Source organism: Coregonus lavaretus, assembly GCF_964263955.1.
Source record: "Coregonus lavaretus genome assembly, chromosome: 16".
NCBI lineage: Eukaryota > Metazoa > Chordata > Actinopteri > Salmoniformes > Salmonidae > Coregonus > Coregonus lavaretus.
Genome location: NC_140003.1, coordinates 49,837,714 through 49,861,387, shown reverse-complemented (window position 1 = coordinate 49,861,387; position 23,674 = coordinate 49,837,714). Strand labels below are relative to the sequence as shown.

The 23,674-nt window shown below is 48.4% G+C and overlaps 1 protein-coding gene across 1 annotated transcript in view; it reads left to right on the top strand.

The window, feature by feature from the left end:
• LOC311143887 (unconventional myosin-X-like) overlaps window positions 1-23,674 on the top strand; it is a 199,038-nt gene that overhangs the window by 169,140 nt on the left and 6,224 nt on the right. The window contains exons 22-27 of the mRNA XM_084179757.1: window positions 960-1,167; window positions 1,483-1,619; window positions 14,085-14,208; window positions 18,680-18,850; window positions 19,204-19,338; window positions 19,490-19,651. Coding sequence (XP_084035883.1) covers window positions 960-1,167; window positions 1,483-1,619; window positions 14,085-14,208; window positions 18,680-18,850; window positions 19,204-19,338; window positions 19,490-19,651 — 937 coding nt within the window. The remainder of the gene's footprint in view (window positions 1-959; window positions 1,168-1,482; window positions 1,620-14,084; window positions 14,209-18,679; window positions 18,851-19,203; window positions 19,339-19,489; window positions 19,652-23,674) is intronic.

Below are 23,674 nucleotides of genomic sequence, written 5' to 3'. Positions count from 1 at the left end.
TTGAATATGTCCGTAAACAATCCAGCCAGCTGGTCTGCGCATGCTCTGAGGACGCGGCTAGGGATGCCGTCTGGGCCGGCAGCCTTGTAAGGGTTAACGCGCTTTAATGTCTTACTCACATCGGGAACGCAGAACGAGAGCACACAGTCCTCGGGAGCAGGCCGCGTCGGTGGCACTGTGTTATCCTCAAAACGGGTAGGTTTTAATAGTGGGAACACGTGTCCGTGTTCAAATTCAACATCAATGTTATTCTCAGAGCCTCAAGAGGAATGTGTTCCCTTCCTATAGCTTCTAGTTAGCAGAATGTGTTCCCTTCCTATAGCTTCTAGTTAGCAGAATGTGTTCCCTTCCTATAGCTTCTAGTTAGCAGAATGTGTTCCCTTCCTATAGCTTCTAGTTAGCAGAATGTGTTCCCTTCCTATAGCTTCTAGTTAGCAGAATGTGTTCCCTTCCTATAGCTTCTAGTTAGCAGAATGTGTTCCCTTCCTATAGCTTCTAGTTAGCAGAATGTGTTCCCTTCCTATAGCTTCTAGTTAGCAGAATGTGTTCCCTTCCTATAGCTTCTATTTAGCAGAATGTGTTCCCTTCCTATAGCTTCTAGTTAGCAGAATGTGTTCCCTTCCTATAGCTTCTAGTTAGCAGAATGTGTTCCCTTCCTATAGCTTCTAGTTAGCAGAATGTGTTCCCTTCCTATAGCTTCTAGTTAGCAGTATGTGTTCCCTTCCTATAGCTTCTAGTTAGCAGAATGTGTTCCCTTCCTATAGCTTCTAGTTAGCAGAATGTGTTCCCTTCCTATAGCTTCTAGTTAGCAGAATGTGTTCCCTTCCTATAGCTTCTAGTTAGCAGAATGTGTTCCCTTCCTATAGCTTCTAGTAAAAAGTGCCGTATTTTCTATGATTGATTTGTATGCTCATCCTCCACCTCAGTAACCCTCTGCCTGTTTGTGTGTTCTTCTCCAGGGTGAAGGAGCAGTTTCCTGGAACAGAGGTGGACATGTTTGCCCATTTCATAGGTGAGTCTCTGAAGAGGACCAAGGTCAGGGAGTATGTTCCGTCTCAGGAGGAGATCGTAGCCCTACTGACCAGGCAGGAAATGGCTACTACGGTCTATTGCCACGGAGGAGGATCCTGCAAGATCTCCATCAACTCACACACCACCGCCGGAGAGGTAACTAATGCTGCTCTGCTCTGACGCGCTGTTCTGTCGTATGTCCAGTTCTGTGGATTATACAAGAAAAAGTATGTTTTCCACAAGGAGTAGTAGCTGTAAAAATACAGGAATTTTTGCCAGGGGCAATCCATACATCAACTTTCTCCACCCCCTTCTCCACCCCCCTCCCTCAGCTGTTTAGTGGCGGGGTGTCAGTTTAGTTGTTTTTTAAATCCCAGATTGCCCCTTTAAGTATCTCTGTGTGCTTTGCGGTGTCCAGGTGGTTAGGTTTAGTCAGATGTCTTATTGTCCCTCTGTCCTGCCTGTCCCCAGGTGGTGGAGAAGTTGATCCGAGGCCTGGCCATGGAGGACAGTAGAAACATGTTTGCCCTGTTTGAACACAACAACGCTATGGACCGGGCTGTGGAGAGCAGAGTCATCGTGGCTGACGTACTCGCCAAGTTCGAGAGGTGAGCGTTCAGCCTGTCAGATAGATTTACAGAGAATAGAACACAGATAATGGAACACAGATAAGAGAACACAGAGAATAGAACACAGAGAATAGAACACAGATAATGGAACACAGATAATGGAACACAGAGAATAGAACACAGAGAATAGAACACAGAGAAGAGAACACAGAGAAGAGAACACAGAGAATAGAACACAGAGAAGAGAACACAGAGAATAGAACACAGAGAATAGAACACAGATAATGGAACACAGATAATGGAACACAGAGAATAGAACACAGAGAATAGAACACAGAGAAGAGAACACAGAGAAGAGAACACAGAGAATAGAACACAGAGAAGAGAACACAGAGAATAGCCTGGTCCTTGATCAGTTTGTGCTGTCAAATCAAATCAAATGTTATTTGTCACATGCTTGGTAAACAACAGGTGTAGACTAACATTGAAATTCTTACGGGCCGTTCTCAACAATACAGACAGAAAAATAGAGACAAATTATAGAAAAAATAAAAGGAATAAATACACAGAGTAACGATAACTTGGCTATATACACAGGGTACGAGGTAATAACTAGGCTATATACACAGGGTACCAGTACCGAGACGATGTGCAGGGGTACGAGGTAATAACTAGGCTATATACACAGGGTACCAGTACCGAGACGATGTGCAGGGGTACGAGGTAATAACTTGGCTATATACACAGGGTACCAGTACCGAGACGATGTGCAGGGGTACGAGGTAATAACTTGGCTATATACACAGGATACCAGTACCGAGACGATGTGCAGGGGTACGAGGTAATAACTTGGCTATATACACAGGGTACCAGTACCGAGACGATGTGTAGGGGTACGAGGTAATTGAAGTAGATATGTACATATAGGTAGGGGTAAAGTGACTAGACAACAGGATAGATAATAGACAGTAGCAGCAGTATACTGTAGGTAGGGGTAAAGTGACTAGACAACAGGATAGATAATAGACAGTAGCAGCAGTATACTGTAGGTAGGGGTAAAGTGACTAGACAACAGGATAGATAATAGACAGTAGCAGCAGTATACTGTAGGTAGGGGTAAAGTGACTAGACAACAGGATAGATAATAGACAGTAGCAGCAGTATACTGTAGGTAGGGGTAAAGTGACTAGACAACAGGATAGATAATAGACAGTAACAGCAGTATACTGTAGGTAGGGGTAAAGTGACTAGACAACAGGATAGATAATAGACAGTAGCAGCAGTATACTGTAGGTAGGGGTAAAGTGACTAGACAACAGGATAGATAATAGACAGTAGCAGCAGTATACTGTAGGTAGGGGTAAAGTGACTAGACAACAGGATAGATAATAGACAGTAACAGCAGTATACTGTAGGTAGGGGTAAAGTGACTAGACAACAGGATAGATAATAGACAGTAGCAGCAGTATACTGTAGGTAGGGGTAAAGTGACTAGACAACAGGATAGATAATAGACAGTAGCAGCAGTATACTGTAGGTAGGGGTAAAGTGACTAGACAACAGGATAGATAATAGACAGTAGCAGCAGCGTATGTGATGAGTCAAAAGAGTACAAAAAGGGTCAGTGCAGATAGTCCGGGTAACTATTTTGTTAACTATTTAGCAGTCTTATGGCTTGGGGGTAGAAGCTTTTCAGGGTCCTGTTGGTTCCAGGCTTGGTGCATCGGTACCGCTTGCCGTGCGGTAGCAGAGAGAACAGTCAATGACTTAGGTGGCTTGAGTCTGACCATTTTTAGGGCCTTCCTCTGACACTGCCTGGTATAGAGGTCCTGGATGGCAGGAAGCTTGGCCCCAGTGATGTACTGGGCCGTACGCATTACCCTCTGACACTGCCTGGTATAGAGGTCCTGGATGGCAGGAAGCTTGGCCCCAGTGATGTACTGGGCCGTACGCATTACCCTCTGACACTGCCTGGTATAGAGGTCCTGGATGGCAGGAAGCTTGGCCCCAGTGATGTACTGGGCCGTACGCATTACCCTCTGACACTGCCTGGTATAGAGGTCCTGGATGGCAGGAAGCTTGGCCCCAGTGATGTACTGGGCCGTACGCATTACCCTCTGACACTGCCTGGTATAGAGGTCCTGGATGGCAGGAAGCTTGGCCCCAGTGATGTACTGGGCCGTACGCATTACCCTCTGACACTGCCTGGTATAGAGGTCCTGGATGGCAGGAAGCTTGGCCCCAGTGATGTACTGGGCCGTACGCATTACCCTCTGACACCGCCTGGTATAGAGGTCCTGGATGGCAGGAAGCTTGGCCCCAGTGATGTACTGGGCCGTACGCACTACCCTCTGACACCGCCTGGTATAGAGGTCCTGGATGGCAGGAAGCTTGGCCCCAGTGATGTACTGGGCCGTACGCATTACCCTCTGACACTGCCTGGTATAGAGGTCCTGGATGGCAGGAAGCTTGGCCCCAGTGATGTACTGGGCCGTACGCATTACCCTCTGACACTGCCTGGTATAGAGGTCCTGGATGGCAGGAAGCTTGGCCCCAGTGATGTACTGGGCCGTACGCATTACCCTCTGACACTGCCTGGTATAGAGGTCCTGGATGGCAGGAAGCTTGGCCCCAGTGATGTACTGGGCCGTACGCACTACCCTCTGACACTGCCTGGTATAGAGGTCCTGGATGGCAGGAAGCTTGGCCCCAGTGATGTACTGGGCCGTACGCATTACCCTCTGACACTGCCTGGTATAGAGGTCCTGGATGGCAGGAAGCTTGGCCCCAGTGATGTACTGGGCCGTACGCACTACCCTCTGACACTGCCTGGTATAGAGGTCCTGGATGGCAGGAAGCTTGGCCCCAGTGATGTACTGGGCCGTACGCACTACCCTCTGACACTGCCTGGTATAGAGGTCCTGGATGGCAGGAAGCTTGGCCCCAGTGATGTACTGGGCCGTACGCACTACCCTCTGACACTGCCTGGTATAGAGGTCCTGGATGGCAGGAAGCTTGGCCCCAGTGATGTACTGGGCCGTACGCATTACCCTCTGACACTGCCTGGTATAGAGGTCCTGGATGGCAGGAAGCTTGGCCCCAGTGATGTACTGGGCCGTACGCACTACCCTCTGACACTGCCTGGTATAGAGGTCCTGGATGGCAGGAAGCTTGGCCCCAGTGATGTACTGGGCCGTACGCATTACCCTCTGACACTGCCTGGTATAGAGGTCCTGGATGGCAGGAAGCTTGGCCCCAGTGATGTACTGGGCCGTACGCACTACCCTCTGACACTGCCTGGTATAGAGGTCCTGGATGGCAGGAAGCTTGGCCCCAGTGATGTACTGGGCCGTACGCACTACCCTCTGACACTGCCTGGTATAGAGGTCCTGGATGGCAGGAAGCTTGGCCCCAGTGATGTACTGGGCCGTACGCATTACCCTCTGACACTGCCTGGTATAGAGGTCCTGGATGGCAGGAAGCTTGGCCCCAGTGATGTACTGGGCCGTACGCACTACCCTCTGACACTGCCTGGTATAGAGGTCCTGGATGGCAGGAAGCTTGGCCCCAGTGATGTACTGGGCCGTACGCATTACCCTCTGACACTGCCTGGTATAGAGGTCCTGGATGGCAGGAAGCTTGGCCCCAGTGATGTACTGGGCCGTACGCACTACCCTCTGACACTGCCTGGTATAGAGGTCCTGGATGGCAGGAAGCTTGGCCCCAGTGATGTACTGGGCCGTACGCATTACCCTCTGACACTGCCTGGTATAGAGGTCCTGGATGGCAGGAAGCTTGGCCCCAGTGATGTACTGGGCCGTACGCATTACCCTCTGACACTGCCTGGTATAGAGGTCCTGGATGGCAGGAAGCTTGGCCCCAGTGATGTACTGGGCCGTACGCACTACCCTCTGACACTGCCTGGTATAGAGGTCCTGGATGGCAGGAAGCTTGGCCCCAGTGATGTACTGGGCCGTACGCATTACCCTCTGACACTGCCTGGTATAGAGGTCCTGGATGGCAGGAAGCTTGGCCCCAGTGATGTACTGGGCCGTACGCATTACCCTCTGACACTGCCTGGTATAGAGGTCCTGGATGGCAGGAAGCTTGGCCCCAGTGATGTACTGGGCCGTACGCATTACCCTCTGACACTGCCTGGTATAGAGGTCCTGGATGGCAGGAAGCTTGGCCCCAGTGATGTACTGGGCCGTACGCACTACCCTCTGACACTGCCTGGTATAGAGGTCCTGGATGGCAGGAAGCTTGGCCCCAGTGATGTACTGGGCCGTACGCATTACCCTCTGACACTGCCTGGTATAGAGGTCCTGGATGGCAGGAAGCTTGGCCCCAGTGATGTACTGGGCCGTACGCACTACCCTCTGACACCGCCTGGTATAGAGGTCCTGGATGGCAGGAAGCTTGGCCCCAGTGATGTACTGGGCCGTACGCATTACCCTCTGACACTGCCTGGTATAGAGGTCCTGGATGGCAGGAAGCTTGGCCCCAGTGATGTACTGGGCCGTACGCACTACCCTCTGACACTGCCTGGTATAGAGGTCCTGGATGGCAGGAAGCTTGGCCCCAGTGATGTACTGGGCCGTACGCATTACCCTCTGACACTGCCTGGTATAGAGGTCCTGGATGGCAGGAAGTTTGGCCCCAGTGATGTACTGGGCCGTACGCACTACCCTCTGACACTGCCTGGTATAGAGGTCCTGGATGGCAGGAAGCTTGGCCCCAGTGATGTACTGGGCCGTACGCACTACCCTCTGACACCGCCTGGTATAGAGGTCCTGGATGGCAGGAAGCTTGGCCCCAGTGATGTACTGGGCCGTACGCATTACCCTCTGACACTGCCTGGTATAGAGGTCCTGGATGGCAGGAAGCTTGGCCCCAGTGATGTACTGGGCCGTACGCACTACCCTCTGACACTGCCTGGTATAGAGGTCCTGGATGGCAGGAAGCTTGGCCCCAGTGATGTACTGGGCCGTACGCATTACCCTCTGACACTGCCTGGTATAGAGGTCCTGGATGGCAGGAAGCTTGGCCCCAGTGATGTACTGGGCCGTACGCACTACCTTCTGACACTGCCTGGTATAGAGGTCCTGGATGGCAGGAAGCTTGGCCCCAGTGATGTACTGGGCCGTACGCACTACCCTCTGACACTGCCTGGTATAGAGGTCCTGGATGGCAGGAAGCTTGGCCCCAGTGATGTACTGGGCCGTACGCATTACCCTCTGACACTGCCTGGTATAGAGGTCCTGGATGGCAGGAAGCTTGGCCCCAGTGATGTACTGGGCCGTACGCACTACCCTCTGACACTGCCTGGTATAGAGGTCCTGGATGGCAGGAAGCTTGGCCCCAGTGATGTACTGGGCCGTACGCATTACCCTCTGACACTGCCTGGTATAGAGGTCCTGGATGGCAGGAAGCTTGGCCCCAGTGATGTACTGGGCCGTACGCACTACCCTCTGACACTGCCTGGTATAGAGGTCCTGGATGGCAGGAAGCTTGGCCCCAGTGATGTACTGGGCCGTACGCATTACCCTCTGACACTGCCTGGTATAGAGGTCCTGGATGGCAGGAAGCTTGGCCCCAGTGATGTACTGGGCCGTACGCATTACCCTCTGACACTGCCTGGTATAGAGGTCCTGGATGGCAGGAAGCTTGGCCCCAGTGATGTACTGGGCCGTACGCACTACCCTCTGACACTGCCTGGTATAGAGGTCCTGGATGGCAGGAAGCTTGGCCCCAGTGATGTACTGGGCCGTACGCATTACCCTCTGACACTGCCTGGTATAGAGGTCCTGGATGGCAGGAAGCTTGGCCCCAGTGATGTACTGGGCCGTACGCATTACCCTCTGACACTGCCTGGTATAGAGGTCCTGGATGGCAGGAAGCTTGGCCCCAGTGATGTACTGGGCCGTACGCATTACCCTCTGACACTGCCTGGTATAGAGGTCCTGGATGGCAGGAAGCTTGGCCCCAGTGATGTACTGGGCCGTACGCACTACCCTCTGACACTGCCTGGTATAGAGGTCCTGGATGGCAGGAAGCTTGGCCCCAGTGATGTACTGGGCCGTACGCATTACCCTCTGACACTGCCTGGTATAGAGGTCCTGGATGGCAGGAAGCTTGGCCCCAGTGATGTACTGGGCCGTACGCACTACCCTCTGACACCGCCTGGTATAGAGGTCCTGGATGGCAGGAAGCTTGGCCCCAGTGATGTACTGGGCCGTACGCATTACCCTCTGACACTGCCTGGTATAGAGGTCCTGGATGGCAGGAAGCTTGGCCCCAGTGATGTACTGGGCCGTACGCATTACCCTCTGACACTGCCTGGTATAGAGGTCCTGGATGGCAGGAAGCTTGGCCCCAGTGATGTACTGGGCCGTACGCACTACCCTCTGACACTGCCTGGTATAGAGGTCCTGGATGGCAGGAAGCTTGGCCCCAGTGATGTACTGGGCCGTACGCACTACCCTCTGACACTGCCTGGTATAGAGGTCCTGGATGGCAGGAAGCTTGGCCCCAGTGATGTACTGGGCCGTACGCATTACCCTCTGACACTGCCTGGTATAGAGGTCCTGGATGGCAGGAAGCTTGGCCCCAGTGATGTACTGGGCCGTACGCACTACCCTCTGACACTGCCTGGTATAGAGGTCCTGGATGGCAGGAAGCTTGGCCCCAGTGATGTACTGGGCCGTACGCATTACCCTCTGACACTGCCTGGTATAGAGGTCCTGGATGGCAGGAAGCTTGGCCCCAGTGATGTACTGGGCCGTACGAGGTCCTGGATGGCAGGAAGCTTGGCCCCAGTGATGTACTGGGCCGTACGCACTACCCTCTGACACCGCCTGGTATAGAGGTCCTGGATGGCAGGAAGCTTGGCCCCAGTGATGTACTGGGCCGTACGCATTACCCTCTGACACCGCCTGGTATAGAGGTCCTGGATGGCAGGAAGCTTGGCCCCAGTGATGTACTGGGCCGTACGCATTACCCTCTGACACTGCCTGGTATAGAGGTCCTGGATGGCAGGAAGCTTGGCCCCAGTGATGTACTGGGCCGTACGCATTACCCTCTGACACTGCCTGGTATAGAGGTCCTGGATGGCAGGAAGCTTGGCCCCAGTGATGTACTGGGCCGTACGCATTACCCTCTGACACTGCCTGGTATAGAGGTCCTGGATGGCAGGAAGCTTGGCCCCAGTGATGTACTGGGCCGTACGCACTACCCTCTGACACTGCCTGGTATAGAGGTCCTGGATGGCAGGAAGCTTGGCCCCAGTGATGTACTGGGCCGTACGCATTACCCTCTGACACTGCCTGGTATAGAGGTCCTGGATGGCAGGAAGCTTGGCCCCAGTGATGTACTGGGCCGTACGCATTACCCTCTGACACTGCCTGGTATAGAGGTCCTGGATGGCAGGAAGCTTGGCCCCAGTGATGTACTGGGCCGTACGCATTACCCTCTGACACCGCCTGGTATAGAGGTCCTGGATGGCAGGAAGCTTGGCCCCAGTGATGTACTGGGCCGTACGCACTACCCTCTGACACTGCCTGGTATAGAGGTCCTGGATGGCAGGAAGCTTGGCCCCAGTGATGTACTGGGCCGTACGCATTACCCTCTGACACTGCCTGGTATAGAGGTCCTGGATGGCAGGAAGCTTGGCCCCAGTGATGTACTGGGCCGTACGCACTACCCTCTGACACCGCCTGGTATAGAGGTCCTGGATGGCAGGAAGCTTGGCCCCAGTGATGTACTGGGCCGTACGCATTACCCTCTGACACTGCCTGGTATAGAGGTCCTGGATGGCAGGAAGCTTGGCCCCAGTGATGTACTGGGCCGTACGCATTACCCTCTGACACTGCCTGGTATAGAGGTCCTGGATGGCAGGAAGCTTGGCCCCAGTGATGTACTGGGCCGTACGCACTACCCTCTGACACTGCCTGGTATAGAGGTCCTGGATGGCAGGAAGCTTGGCCCCAGTGATGTACTGGGCCGTACGCACTACCCTCTGACACTGCCTGGTATAGAGGTCCTGGATGGCAGGAAGCTTGGCCCCAGTGATGTACTGGGCCGTACGCATTACCCTCTGACACTGCCTGGTATAGAGGTCCTGGATGGCAGGAAGCTTGGCCCCAGTGATGTACTGGGCCGTACGCACTACCCTCTGACACTGCCTGGTATAGAGGTCCTGGATGGCAGGAAGCTTGGCCCCAGTGATGTACTGGGCCGTACGCATTACCCTCTGACACTGCCTGGTATAGAGGTCCTGGATGGCAGGAAGCTTGGCCCCAGTGATGTACTGGGCCGTACGAGGTCCTGGATGGCAGGAAGCTTGGCCCCAGTGATGTACTGGGCCGTACGCACTACCCTCTGACACCGCCTGGTATAGAGGTCCTGGATGGCAGGAAGCTTGGCCCCAGTGATGTACTGGGCCGTACGCATTACCCTCTGACACCGCCTGGTATAGAGGTCCTGGATGGCAGGAAGCTTGGCCCCAGTGATGTACTGGGCCGTACGCATTACCCTCTGACACTGCCTGGTATAGAGGTCCTGGATGGCAGGAAGCTTGGCCCCAGTGATGTACTGGGCCGTACGCATTACCCTCTGACACTGCCTGGTATAGAGGTCCTGGATGGCAGGAAGCTTGGCCCCAGTGATGTACTGGGCCGTACGCATTACCCTCTGACACTGCCTGGTATAGAGGTCCTGGATGGCAGGAAGCTTGGCCCCAGTGATGTACTGGGCCGTATGCATTACCCTCTGTAGAGCCTTACGGCTGGATGCCGAGCAATAGAGATTGCGTCATCTGTGGATCTGTTGGGGCGGTATGTGAATTGGAGTGGGTCCAGGGTGTCTGGGATGATGGTGTTGATGTTTATTTTTATTTATTTTATTTCACCTTTATTTAACCAGGTAAGCCAGTTGAGAACAGGTTCTCATTTACAACTGCGACCTGGCCAAGATAAAGCAAAGCAGTGCAATAAAAACAACACAGAGTTACATATGGGGTAAAAAACATAAAGTCAAAAATACAACAGAAAATATATATACAGTGTGTGCAAATGTAGCAAGTTATGGAGGTAAGGCAATAAATAGGCTATAGTGCAAAATAATTACAATAGTATTAACACTGGAATGATAGATGTGCTAGATGTGCTAGATGTGAGCCATGACCAGCCTTTCAAAGTATTTAGAAGCTACAGATGTGAGTGCTATTGGGCCATAGTCATTTAGACAGGTTATCTTGGAGTTCTTGGGCACAGGGACTATGGTGGTCTGCTTGAAACAAGTTGGTATTACAGACAGGGTCAGGGAGAGGTTGAAAATGTCAGTGAAGACACTTGCTATCTAATCAGTGCTCTGAGTGCGCGTCCTGGTAATGCATCTGGCCCTGTGAATCTTAACCGTAGCCGATGGTAGTGAGATAGTGAGATCACACAGTCGCCCGAAACAGCTGGTGCTCTCATGCATGGTTCAGTGTTGCTTGCCTCGAAGCAAACATAGAAGGCATTTAGCTCGTCTGGTAGGCTCACGTCACTGGGCAGCTCGCGGCTGGGTTTCTCTTTGTAATCCATGATAGTTTGCAAGCCCTGCCACATCCGACGAGCATCAGAGCCGGCGTAGTAGGATTCAATCTTAGTCCTGTATTGATGCTTTGCCTGTTTGATGGTTCGTCGGAGGGCATAGCAGGATTTCTTATACGCGTCCGGGTTAGTGTCCCGCTCCTTGAAAGTGGCAACACTAGCCTTTAGCTCATTGCCTGTAATCCATGGCTTCTGGTTGGGATATGTACGTACGGTCACTGTGGGAAAAACGGCGTCTTATTAACCCAATAGAGTCGTTCCCCATCAAAATCCGTCAGTTTAAGCTACAGATACCGATTTTTGCATTGGATGCGTTTCAATAATATAATAATAATATGGCATTTAGCAGACGCTTTTATCCAAAGCGACTTACAGTCATGTGTGCATACATTTTTACGTATGGGTGGTCCCGGGGATCGAACCCACTACCCTGGCGTTACAAGCGCCACGCTCTACCAATTGAGCTACAGAGGACCTATCACTAACCACAATACCTGTGTTGTCTCTGTCGCTTTAGCAACAACATAATGGACCACAATCCACTTCATCCGCCGATGTCGCACTTCCACAGCTGCGGTGAAAGGTGGCAGATCTAGAGAGGTGGTTGTCAGACCATGAGACGTTCCGAAAATCGGTTGTCTCACAAAAACGTCTGTGGCGTCCAAACGGTTTGGCCTACAAACTATTGTGACCACTCTATGGAAAGGGGAGACTCTCAAGTGTCAGGGGACCCATCTGAAGTTGGTACCGTCGATGTGCCATCTTCTGATTGGTAGCGTCTGAACTGTGTGGGCTACAAACTAATGGGATTCTCACGAACACGATGATGTTCTCTGTTTTGCTCTGCGACCCCCACAAGTGTCATGGGACTCCTCTGAATGTATCCGGTACCGGTTTTAAAAAACGAATGGAAGTATGAAGGTAGTTATGTGCCAACCCCAAAAAAGGGGTTAAATACTGTATGTGTGTCGTGGAAATTACCACTAGGGACACTCAAAGTTAATCTTAAATGAATCATTCTTTATTATCAGTGCGCTGGAGAGGTTCCAACCAACAGGAGCTCTGCCGGGGCAGTCCCAGCAGTTGTCTTATATACGGCTATACACAGACAAGTTTGCATGATTTAGCATAATTAATTCATCATTACCATTTTGTTTCATTCATGTGACCGACCAATACTGGTTCATAACATGTGAGACCAATACCTCACGAGGCTTCTTCTCTCTAAGCTGAGACCTTGAAACTGAGATATCTTTCGTTCTCAAAACAAGGTCTGGGCGTACTGCCAAATTGCAGATACTGATAAGTGAGGATTTGTTCAATCAGTAACTTGATGAATCGTGGAACATATTCCAGTCTGTGCTAGCGAAACAGTCCTGTAGCTTAGCATCCGCTTCATAGGACCACTTTTTTATTGACCGAGTACCTGGTACTTCCTGTTTGAGTTTTTGCTTGTAAGCAGGAATCAGGAGGATAAAGTTATGGTCAGATTTGCCAAAGGGAGGGCTAGGGAGAGCCTTGTATGTGTTTCTTGCCAACTCCTATGGTCATTGTCATGCTGCTGTGGTGATAACAAGACAGCACAAACGGATCTGGGACCAGGCAGAGACCAGGCCACAGAGAGATATCAGCAATCATCATGACACATACAGTGCCTTGCAAAAGTATTCATCCCCCTTGGCGTTTTGCCTATTTTGTTGCATTACAACCTGTAATTTAAATGGATTTTTATTTGGATTTCATGTAATGGACATACACAAAATAATCCAAATTGGTGAAGTGAAATTAAAAAAAGAATGTGTTAAAATAAATTCTAAAAAATGAATAATGGAAAAGTGGTGTGTGCATATGTATTCACCCCCTTTGCTATAAAGCCCCTAAATAAGATCTGGTGCAACCAATTACCTTCAGAAGTCACATGATTAGTTAAATAAAGTCCACCTGTGTGCAATCTAATTGTCACATGATCTTTCACATCATCTCAGTATATATACACCTGTTCTGAAAGGCCCCAGAGTCTGCAACACCACTAAGCAAGGGGCAACACCAAGCAAGCGGCACCATGAAGACCAAGGAGCTCTCCAAACAGGTCAGGGACAAAGTTGTGGAGAAGTACAGATCAGGGTTGGGTTATAAAAAAAATATCCGAAACTTTGAACATCCCACGGAGCACCATTTAAATCCATTATTAAAAAATTGAAAGAATATGGCACCACAACAAACCTGCCAAGAGAGGGCCGCCCACCAAAACTCACGGACCAGTCAAGGAGGGCATTAATCAGAGAGGCAACAAAGAGACCAAAGATAACCCTGAAGGAGCTGCAAAGCTCCACAGCGGATATTGGATTATCTGTCCATAGGACCACTTTAAGCCGTACACTCCACAGAGCTGGGCTTTACGGAAGAGTGGCCAGAAAAAAGCCATTGCTTAAAGAAAGAAATAAGCAAACACATTTGGTGTTCGCCAAAAGGCATGTGGGAGACACCCCAAACATATGGAAGAAGGTACTCTGGTCAGATGAGACTAAAATTGAGCTTTTTGGCCATCAAGAAAAACGCTGTGTCTGGAGCAAACCCAACACCTCTCATAGTTATGCACGCTCAAGTTTTCTGTTTTTTTGTCTTATTTCTTGTTTGTTTCACAATGAAAAATATTTTGGTAGGCTTGTTGTATAAATCAAATGATACAAACCCCCAAGAAATCCATTTTAATTCCAGGTTGTAAGGCAACAAAATAGGAAAAATGCCAAGGGGGGTGAATACTTTCGCAATCAACTGTAGATGACTAAATACTGTTTCATCTCTGACCTACAAATGTCTTGATTTTTTCCTGTATGTTTGCTAAGAAAAAGGTTTGACATTGGTAGGTTGGTTGATTGATAGATTTTTTTCTTGATTTACTGATTTCCAGGCTGTCGGGCAGCGAGGAGGTGGAGGAGGAGGGACAGTGGAGGCTCTACTTCAAACTCTACTGTTTCCTGGATGTAGAGAGCATGCCCAAGGAAGGGGTGGAGTTCGCTTTCATGTTCGAACAGGTCAGTTACTTCCTGGTTGGCCATTTTGCTACTATTAGACAGCACCTGATAGAGAACAATCTGTAGGGTCTTTCTGTAGGGTCTTTCAATTGCAATTCATTAACTTGTTGCGAACAATCTTTGTTTGCGATTCATCTTGTTGCTGTTTCTGTCCTCTTCCCTTTTTTTGGAAGGCTTAGTATTCTAGTATGTACCCAGACAATCAACCCATTCCCATAGAAACCATTCCCATAGAAACCATTCCCATAGAAACCTTTATTAGCGCTGTCGTTGTATAGAAATGATGAATAATAATAAATACATTCATCAAGTGGAAGCGCTCAACAAGATAGTGGCAGCAAGATAGTTGCCACCTGCTTGGCCTGGAGGAACTGCTCGTCCATGGCAGTTACAGTCCTGGTGCTCTCCTCATAGAAGGTATCTTCCCACCACGGTGGAACGTCAGTCTCCAGGGGTACCCTGCCTAGAATGCTCAGCTGTCCCATCGTGAAATCCTCAATCACCTCCATCAGAAGGTGTGTCTAGGCTGGACAGGTCAGGTCCATCATCGGAGTCTATATCACTAATTCATTGACACACCACTGTTTACAATACGGTATCCATCAACATGATAACATTCTGTATGACAAATACAGATTACACACTAAATGTCTCATGACAACAGTTGTGAGTAAAGTTTCACTATCATTAATATAGAAACTAGCCAACAAAGTTATCCCATCAACTAACTGATCCAAACAGAGGAGGAGTTAGGGGTCACATGATCAGGAAGTTATCCCATCAACTACCTGATCCAAACAGAGGAGGAGTTAGGGATCACATGATCAGGAAGTTATCCCATCAACTACCTGATCCAAACAGAGGAGGAGTTAGGGGTCACATGATCAGGAAGTTATCCCATCAACTACCTGATCCAAACAGAGGAGGAGTTAGGGGTCACATGATCAGGAAGTTATCCCATCAACTACCTGATCCAAACAGAGGAGGAGTTAGGGGTCACATGATCAGGAAGTTATCCCATCAACTACCTGATCCAAACAGAGGAGGAGTTAGAGGTCACATGATCTACACCCCTTGTAAAATAAATAAATAAATAATATGCCATTTAGCAGACGCTTTTATCCAAAGCGACTTACAGTCATGCGTGCATACATTTTTTTGTGTATGTAAAGCTTAATGTGCTTAATTTTAAGAAGTTATTTGGCCACTTTAGTTGTGATACAAACCTTATTAAAACATATTGACATTTAATCAGTTAGGATCACCACTTTATTTTAAGAATGTGAAATGTCAGAATAATAGTAGAGAGAATGATTTATTTCAGCTTTTATTTATTTCATCACATTCCCAGTGGGTCAGAAGTTTACATACACTCAATTAGTATTTGGTAAAATTGCCTTTAAATTGTTTAACTTGGGTCAAACGTTTCGGGTAGCCTTCCACAAGCTTCCCACAATAAGTTGGGTGTATTTTGGCCCATTCCTCCTGACAGAGCTGGTGTAACTGAGTCAGGTTTGTAGGCCTCCTTACTCGCACACGCTTTTTCAGTTCTGCCCACAAATGTTCTATAGGATTGAGGTCAGGGCTTTGTGATGGCCACTCCAATACAACTTTGTTGTCCTTAAGCCATTTTGCCACAACTTTGGAAGTATGCTTGGGGTAATTGTCCATTTGGAAGACCCATTTGCGACCAAGCTTTAACTTCCTGACTGATGTCTTGAGATGTTGCTTCAATATATCCACATAATTTTCCTTCATCATGATGCCATCTATTTTGTGAAGTGCACCAGTCCCTCCTGCAGCAAAGCACCCCCACAGCATGATGCTGCCACCCCTGTGCTTCACGGTTGGGATGGTGTTCTTCGGCTTGCAAGCCTTCCCCTTTTTCCTCCAAACATATAATAATCTGTCTGTAAACAATTGTTGGAAAAATTACTTGTGTCATGCACAAAGTAGATGTCCTTACCGACTTGCCAAAACTATAGTTTGTTAACAAGAAATTTGTGGAGTGGTTGAAAAACTAGTTTTAATGACTCCAACCTAAGTGTATGTAAACTTCAGACTTCAACTGTATACTAAATAATATATGTGTGACATTTGTTTTGATTTAGAATGGACCATTGTCATGCACCTGTATCGAAACAGGGGTAGCGGGGAAAAATACATGTAATCTATGCACTTAAATAGCGAATGGAGGACGCTTTTCCCCATGGTTTATTTTCATGCCAGCCAGGTAGGCTATACTCCTGTTGTAAATATAAGCAATGTGCTTAATATTAGGAAAGTAGAGAAATAAATATAGTAGGCCTAGCCTCTAGAAAGCTGATGGGATCCTCCTCTTTCTCCCGCCTATAGAAATGTTGCGCAACATGAGCTCATGGGTCTCATGAAGTGTTTGATTAGATTTTCGAAAACATTTGCATTGATGTCAGAGTGATTAGAGGGACAATAGAGTGCTGAGTACCAGGCAGTTAGCAAGTTGGGTAGGCTACTAATGACCATCAGCAGCATCAGAGCTTGGAGAAGCCTAGTTACCGTGACTAAATGGTCACGTGGAATTTGACTGCCATCATGACTCGTGACCGCCGGTGTGGCGATAATACGGTCACCGCAACAGCCCTAGATGGAGGAAGGAAAAACAAGCACAACAAGAAGCATCCAGCCAATCATATACCATATATGGAGATGAACAATGACTCCTCCCCCCCTTTGAAAATGATGAGTTTGGAAACAAATGAGATCACTCTAAAACAATCTGTATAGTGTTGAGAAAATACTTTTCCCACCATATGGTGCAGTGAGTAAATGAGAACAATCAAATCAATCAAAAAAACAACGTTTAAGACAGTGGGAAGACAGACCTCTAATTGACCCTGTTAGGGAGGCCTCTAAATGACCCTGTTAGGGAGGCCACTAAATGACCCTGTTAGGGAGGCCACTAAATGACCCTGTTAGGGAGGCCACTAAATGACCCTGTTAGGGAGGCCACTAAATGACCCTGTTAGGGAGGCCACTAAATGACCCTGTTAGGGAGGCCACTAAATGACCCTGTTAGGGAGGCCACTAAATGACCCTGTTAGGGAGGCCACTAAATGACCCTGTTAGGGAGGCCACTAAATGACCCTGTTAGGGAGGCCACTAAATGACCCTGTTAGGGAGGCCACTAAATGACCCTGTTAGGGAGGCCACTAAATGACCCTGTTAGGGAGGCCACTAAGGTAATCCAAAGAAATAAGAGGAGTAGGGGGCAGTACGTTGCAGTACACTACAGAATATATTATATAAGAATACATATGGGAGCAGTGGGACTACTGCATCAGGTCACAACGTTCTCTGCAGACAAATCATAAAAGCAATTGTGTTGTACATTTCGGACTGATTTCTAAACCAGCACGGGTCAACAAATAAAATTAGCTGAAATATGTTACTTTAGACCCGTTAACAAAAAAACATTTAACAATTCAACAAAATGTATCCCAAAAAGATAAAGGATTTATGCAATCCTATTCAGAGATTAAAGTATGCTATCTGTAGCAAATCACCTTCTAGCAGGCGAGAATGATGTTATTTACTGTAGTCCTGTGAGAGGGACAGAAGTAGAGAGATGTAGTGGACAGTAATATTTAACATGTGTATATACAGCATATATGATATTATAAATACCTCACATGCGACTCGTAATAAGACTAAGCAATTAGCCCATTAAAAAGTTTATCTGACTCCATAAGAGACTACAGTTAAACCATGTGCTATCAAGTATTATGCATTTAGATTACTGAGATCAAGGAATGGTCATGAGAAAGGAATTCTAAATACAAGTGTATTTAATTACTTTTTTAAATGAATTATAACATTATACAAGGCATAACGCTTAAGTTACAAAGCATTAACAAGCATTACAAGGCATTATTCTAAGCATGGTCAGAGAGAGAGAGAGACATAGCTTGTGCCATGGCCCATAGGAGAGGAAGAGAAAGAGGGTAGGTATCTCACCACAGCAGCTCAGAAACACATAAGAACAAGAAAATCAATCTTAGACCCTTTAATAAGCATCTGAGTTGTTTGGATTCAAAACCTGAGTTGTTGACCAATATAGTATTACTGTAAAGTTAACCTCCGATTAGATATCAGATCTACATGAAGTAATCACAACAGAACTGCTTCTCAGAGTTGAGACATTGGGGGTTGGTGAGATCAACACAGAGAATGCTGAATTCCTAAAACAACACAGAGGACATTCTTGTATACAGTTGATAAGAAAAGTTACTTCGGGGGCTGAATACCTGTATCTATTCACTGACTGTCCCTTGTCTCCAGTAATAATGTTTAGGTCTTCCTTTGCCTCTGTAATGTTAAGGTAATGTTATGTAAATGTAATGTTATGTAACTGTGATTTAATGATAATATAAATATATTGTTATGTAAATGTAATTGAATGTTAATATAAATGTAATGTAAATGTCTCCACCAGGCCCATGAGTCTCTGACCAGCGGTCACTTCCCGGCCCCAGAGGACACCCTGCAGCACCTGGCTGCTCTCAGGCTCCAGTTCCTTCACGGGGACAAGGCCCGGGTCAGCTGGTCTCTGGACAACGTCTACCCTGTAGGGAGGCTCCGTGCACGCATCCTGCACTTCACCAAGGTAGGTAACACTCCATCCAGGGGTGCTGCTCTGCCGTTTGATCCTCTGTGTGTGTGTGTGTGTGTGTGTGTCTGTGTCTGTGTCTGTGTCTGTGTCTGTGTGTGTGTGTGTGTGTGTGTGTGTGTGTGTGGTGTGTGGTGTGTGGTGTGTGGTGTGTGTGTGTGTGGTGTGTGTGTGCGAGTCTTTGTCTGTGTCAGTGCTATTTGGGGAGGTTGACAACTGAGGAAATTACACATTTCTGGTGTTCACTTTAGCAAATGGACTAATAAAGATGTATTGTTTTGCATTGGTGGAGTAACAAAGTTGTGTTGTATTGTATAGGTGAACTAATACAATGGTATTGTTTTGTATAGGTGGGCGCGGCCGGAGGGGCGGGGCCAGGGGGCCACACCCTGGAGCGGAGGCGGACCAGCTTCCTGGATGGGACCCTGCGCCGCAGCAGGCTGAAGACGGGCTCCATGAAGAAACAGAAGATGGAGGAGGAACAGGTAGCGGTTAGAGAAGCGTTGGAATCCCAGCTCCGACTGGAAAAATCTGGTGTAGTCAGTGGAACCAGAGGATTGATGACATCATCCTGGATATCGTCACCTGCTGTTATGCCCTTGAGCAAGGTACTAATAAAGTCTTGTTCTTGTTCAGATGCTGGAGATGTGGGTTAAGGAGGAGACCTCAGCCACCAGAACCTCCATCGTAGAGAAGTGGTCCCGACTCCAGGGACTGGACCAGCACACTGCCATGATCAAATACATGACCATCATCAAGGAGTGGCCCGGATATGGGGCCACACTGTTCGACGTAGAGGTAACTACATACATGACACGTGGAGGTAAATACATACATGACACGTGGAGGTAAATACATACATGACTTGTGGAGGTAACTACATACATGACACGTGGAGGTAAATACATACATGACACGTGGAGGTAAATGCATACATGACACGTGGAGGTAAATACATACATGACACGTGGAGGTAACTACATACATGACACGTGGAGGTAAATACATACATGACACGTGGAGGTAACTACATACATGACACGTGGAGGTAAATACATACATGACACGTGGAGGTAAATACATACATGACACGTGGAGGTAAATACATACATGACACGTGGAGGTAAATACATACATGACACGTGGAGGTAAATACATACATGACACGTGGAGGTAAATACATACATGACACGTGGAGGTAACTACATACATGACACGTGGAGGTAACTACATACATGACACGTGGAGGTAAATACATACATGACACGTGGAGGTAAATACATACATGACACGTGGAGGTAACTACATACATGACACGTGGAGGTAACTACATACATGACACGTGGAGGTAACTACATACATGACACGTGGAGGTAAATACATACATGACACGTGGAGGTAACTACATACATGACACGTGGAGGTAACTACATACATGACACGTGGAGGTAAATACATACATGACACGTGGAGGTAAATACATACATGACATGTAGAGGTAAATACATACATGACACGTGGAGGTAAATACATACATGACACGTGGAGGTAAATACATACATGACACGTGGAGGTAAATACATACATGACACGTGGAGGTAACTACATACATGACACGTGGAGGTAACTACATACATGACACGTAGAGGCCAGGGATACTGTGGTGAATAGGGCCAGGGTATGTGATGGTACTGTGGTGAATAGGGCTAGAGATGGGACGGTACTGTGGTGAATAGGGCTAGGGTATGTGATGGTACTGTGGTGAATAGGGCCAGGGTATATGATGGTACTGTGGTGAATAGGGCTAGAGATGATACTGTGGTGAATAGGGCCAGGGATGATACTGTGGTGAATAGGGCTAGAGATGGTACTGTGGTGAATAGGGCTAGAGATGATACTGTGGTGAATAGGGCTAGAGATGGTACTGTGGTGAATAGGGCTAGAGATGGTACTGTGGTGAATAGGGCTAGAGATGATACTGTGGTGAATAGGGCCAGGGATGCTACGGTGGTGAATAGGGCTAGGGTATGTGATGGTACTGTGGTGAATAGGGCTAGAGATGATGCTGTGGTGAATAGGGCTAGGGATGGTACTGTGGTGAATAGGGCCAGGGATGATACTGTGGTGAATAGGGCCAGGGATGATACTGTGGTGAATAGGGCTAGAGATGATACTGTGGTGAATAGGGCTAGGGTATGTGATGGTACTGTGGCGAATAGGGCTAGAGATGGTACTGTGGTGAATAGGGCTAGAGATGGTACTGTGGTGAATAGGGCCAGGGATGCTACTGTGGTGAATAGGGCTAGAGATGGTACTGTGGTGAATAGGGCCAGGGTATGTGATGGTACTGTGGCGAATAGGGCTAGAGATGGTACTGTGGTGAATAGGGCTAGAGATGGTACTGTGGTGAATAGGGCCAGGGATGCTACTGTGGTGAATAGGGCTAGAGATGGTACTGTGGTGAATAGGGCCAGGGTATGTGATGGTACTGTGGTGAATAGGGCCAGGGTATGTGATGGTACTGTGGTGAATAGGGCTAGAAATGATACTGTGGTGAATAGGGCTAGGGATGGTACTGTGGTGAATAGGGCCAGGGATGATACTGTGGTGAATAGGGCCAGGGATGATACTGTGGTGAATAGGGCTAGAGATGATACTGTGGTGAATAGGGCTAGGGTATGTGATGGTACTGTGGTGAATAGGGCTAGAGATGGTACTGTGGTGAATAGGGCCAGGGATGCTACTGTGGTGAATAGGGCTAGAGATGGTACTGTGGTGAATAGGGCCAGGGTATGTGATGGTACTGTGGTGAATAGGGCTAGAGATGATACTGTGGTGAATAGGGCTAGAGATGATACTGTGGTGAATAGGGCTAGAGATGGTACTGTGGTGAATAGGGCTAGAGATGGTACTGTGGTGAATAGGGCTAGAGATGATACTGTGGTGAATAGGGCTAGAGATGGTACTGTGGTGAATAGGGCTAGAGATGGTACTGTGGTGAATAGGGCTAGAGATGATACTGTGGTGAATAGGGCTAGAGATGGTACTGTGGTGAATAGGGCTAGAGATGGTACTGTGGTGAATAGGGCTAGAGATGGTACTGTGGTGAATAGGGCTAGAGATGATACTGTGGTGAATAGGGCTAGAGATGGTACTGTGGTGAATAGGGCTAGAGATGGTACTGTGGTGAATAGGGCTAGAGATGATACTGTGGTGAATAGGGCCAGGGATGCTACGGTGGTGAATAGGGCTAGGGTATGTGATGGTACTGTGGTGAATAGGGCTAGAGATGATACTGTGGTGAATAGGGCTAGGGATGGTACTGTGGTGAATAGGGCCAGGGATGATACTGTGGTGAATAGGGCCAGGGATGATACTGTGGTGAATAGGGCCAGGGATGATACTGTGGTGAATAGGGCTAGAGATGATACTGTGGTGAATAGGGCTAGGGTATGTGATGGTACTGTGGCGAATAGGGCTAGAGATGGTACTGTGGTGAATAGGGCTAGAGATGGTACTGTGGTGAATAGGGCCAGGGATGCTACTGTGGTGAATAGGGCTAGAGATGGTACTGTGGTGAATAGGGCCAGGGTATGTGATGGTACTGTGGCGAATAGGGCTAGAGATGGTACTGTGGTGAATAGGGCTAGAGATGGTACTGTGGTGAATAGGGCCAGGGATGCTACTGTGGTGAATAGGGCTAGAGATGGTACTGTGGTGAATAGGGCCAGGGTATGTGATGGTACTGTGGTGAATAGGGCCAGGGTATGTGATGGTACTGTGGTGAATAGGGCTAGAGATGATACTGTTGTGAATAGGGCTAGGGATGGTACTGTGGTGAATAGGGCCAGGGATGATACTGTGGTGAATAGGGCCAGGGATGATACTGTGGTGAATAGGGCTAGAGATGATACTGTGGTGAATAGGGCTAGGGTATGTGATGGTACTGTGGTGAATAGGGCTAGAGATGGTACTGTGGTGAATAGGGCTAGAGATGGTACTGTGGTGAATAGGGCCAGGGATGCTACTGTGGTGAATAGGGCTAGAGATGGTACTGTGGTGAATAGGGCCAGGGTATGTGATGGTACTGTGGTGAATAGGGCTAGAGATGATACTGTGGTGATTAGGGCTAGAGATGATACTGTGGTGAATAGGGCTAGAGATGATACTGTGGTGAATAGGGCTAGAGATGGTACTGTGGTGAATAGGGCCAGGGTATGTGATGGTACTGTGGTGAATAGGGCTAGAGATGGTACTGTGGTGAATAGGGCCAGGGTATGTGATGGTACTGTTGTGAATAGGGCTAGAGATGGTACTGTGGTGAATAGGGCCAGGGTATGTGATGGTACTGTGGTGAATAGGGCTAGGGTATGTGATGGTACTGTGGTGAATAGGGCCAGGGTATGTGATGGGACTGTGGTGAATAGGGCTAGAGATGGTACTGTGGTGAATAGGGCCAGGGTATGTGATGGTACTGTGGTGAATAGGGCCAGGGATGGTACTGTGGTGAATAGGGCTAGAGATGGTACTGTGGTGAATAGGGCTAGAGATGGTACTGTGGTGAATAGGGCCAGGGTATGTGATGGTACTGTGGTGAATAGGGCTAGGGTATGTGATGGTGCTGTGGTGAATAGGGCCAGGGTATGTGATGGTACTGTGGTGAATAGGGCAAGGGTATGTGATGGTACTGTGGTGAATAGGGCCAGGGTATGTGATGGGACTGTGGTGAATAGGGCTAGAGATGGTACTGTGGTGAATAGGGCCAGGGTATGTGATGGTACTGTGGTGAATAGGGCTAGGGTATGTGATGGTACTGTGGTG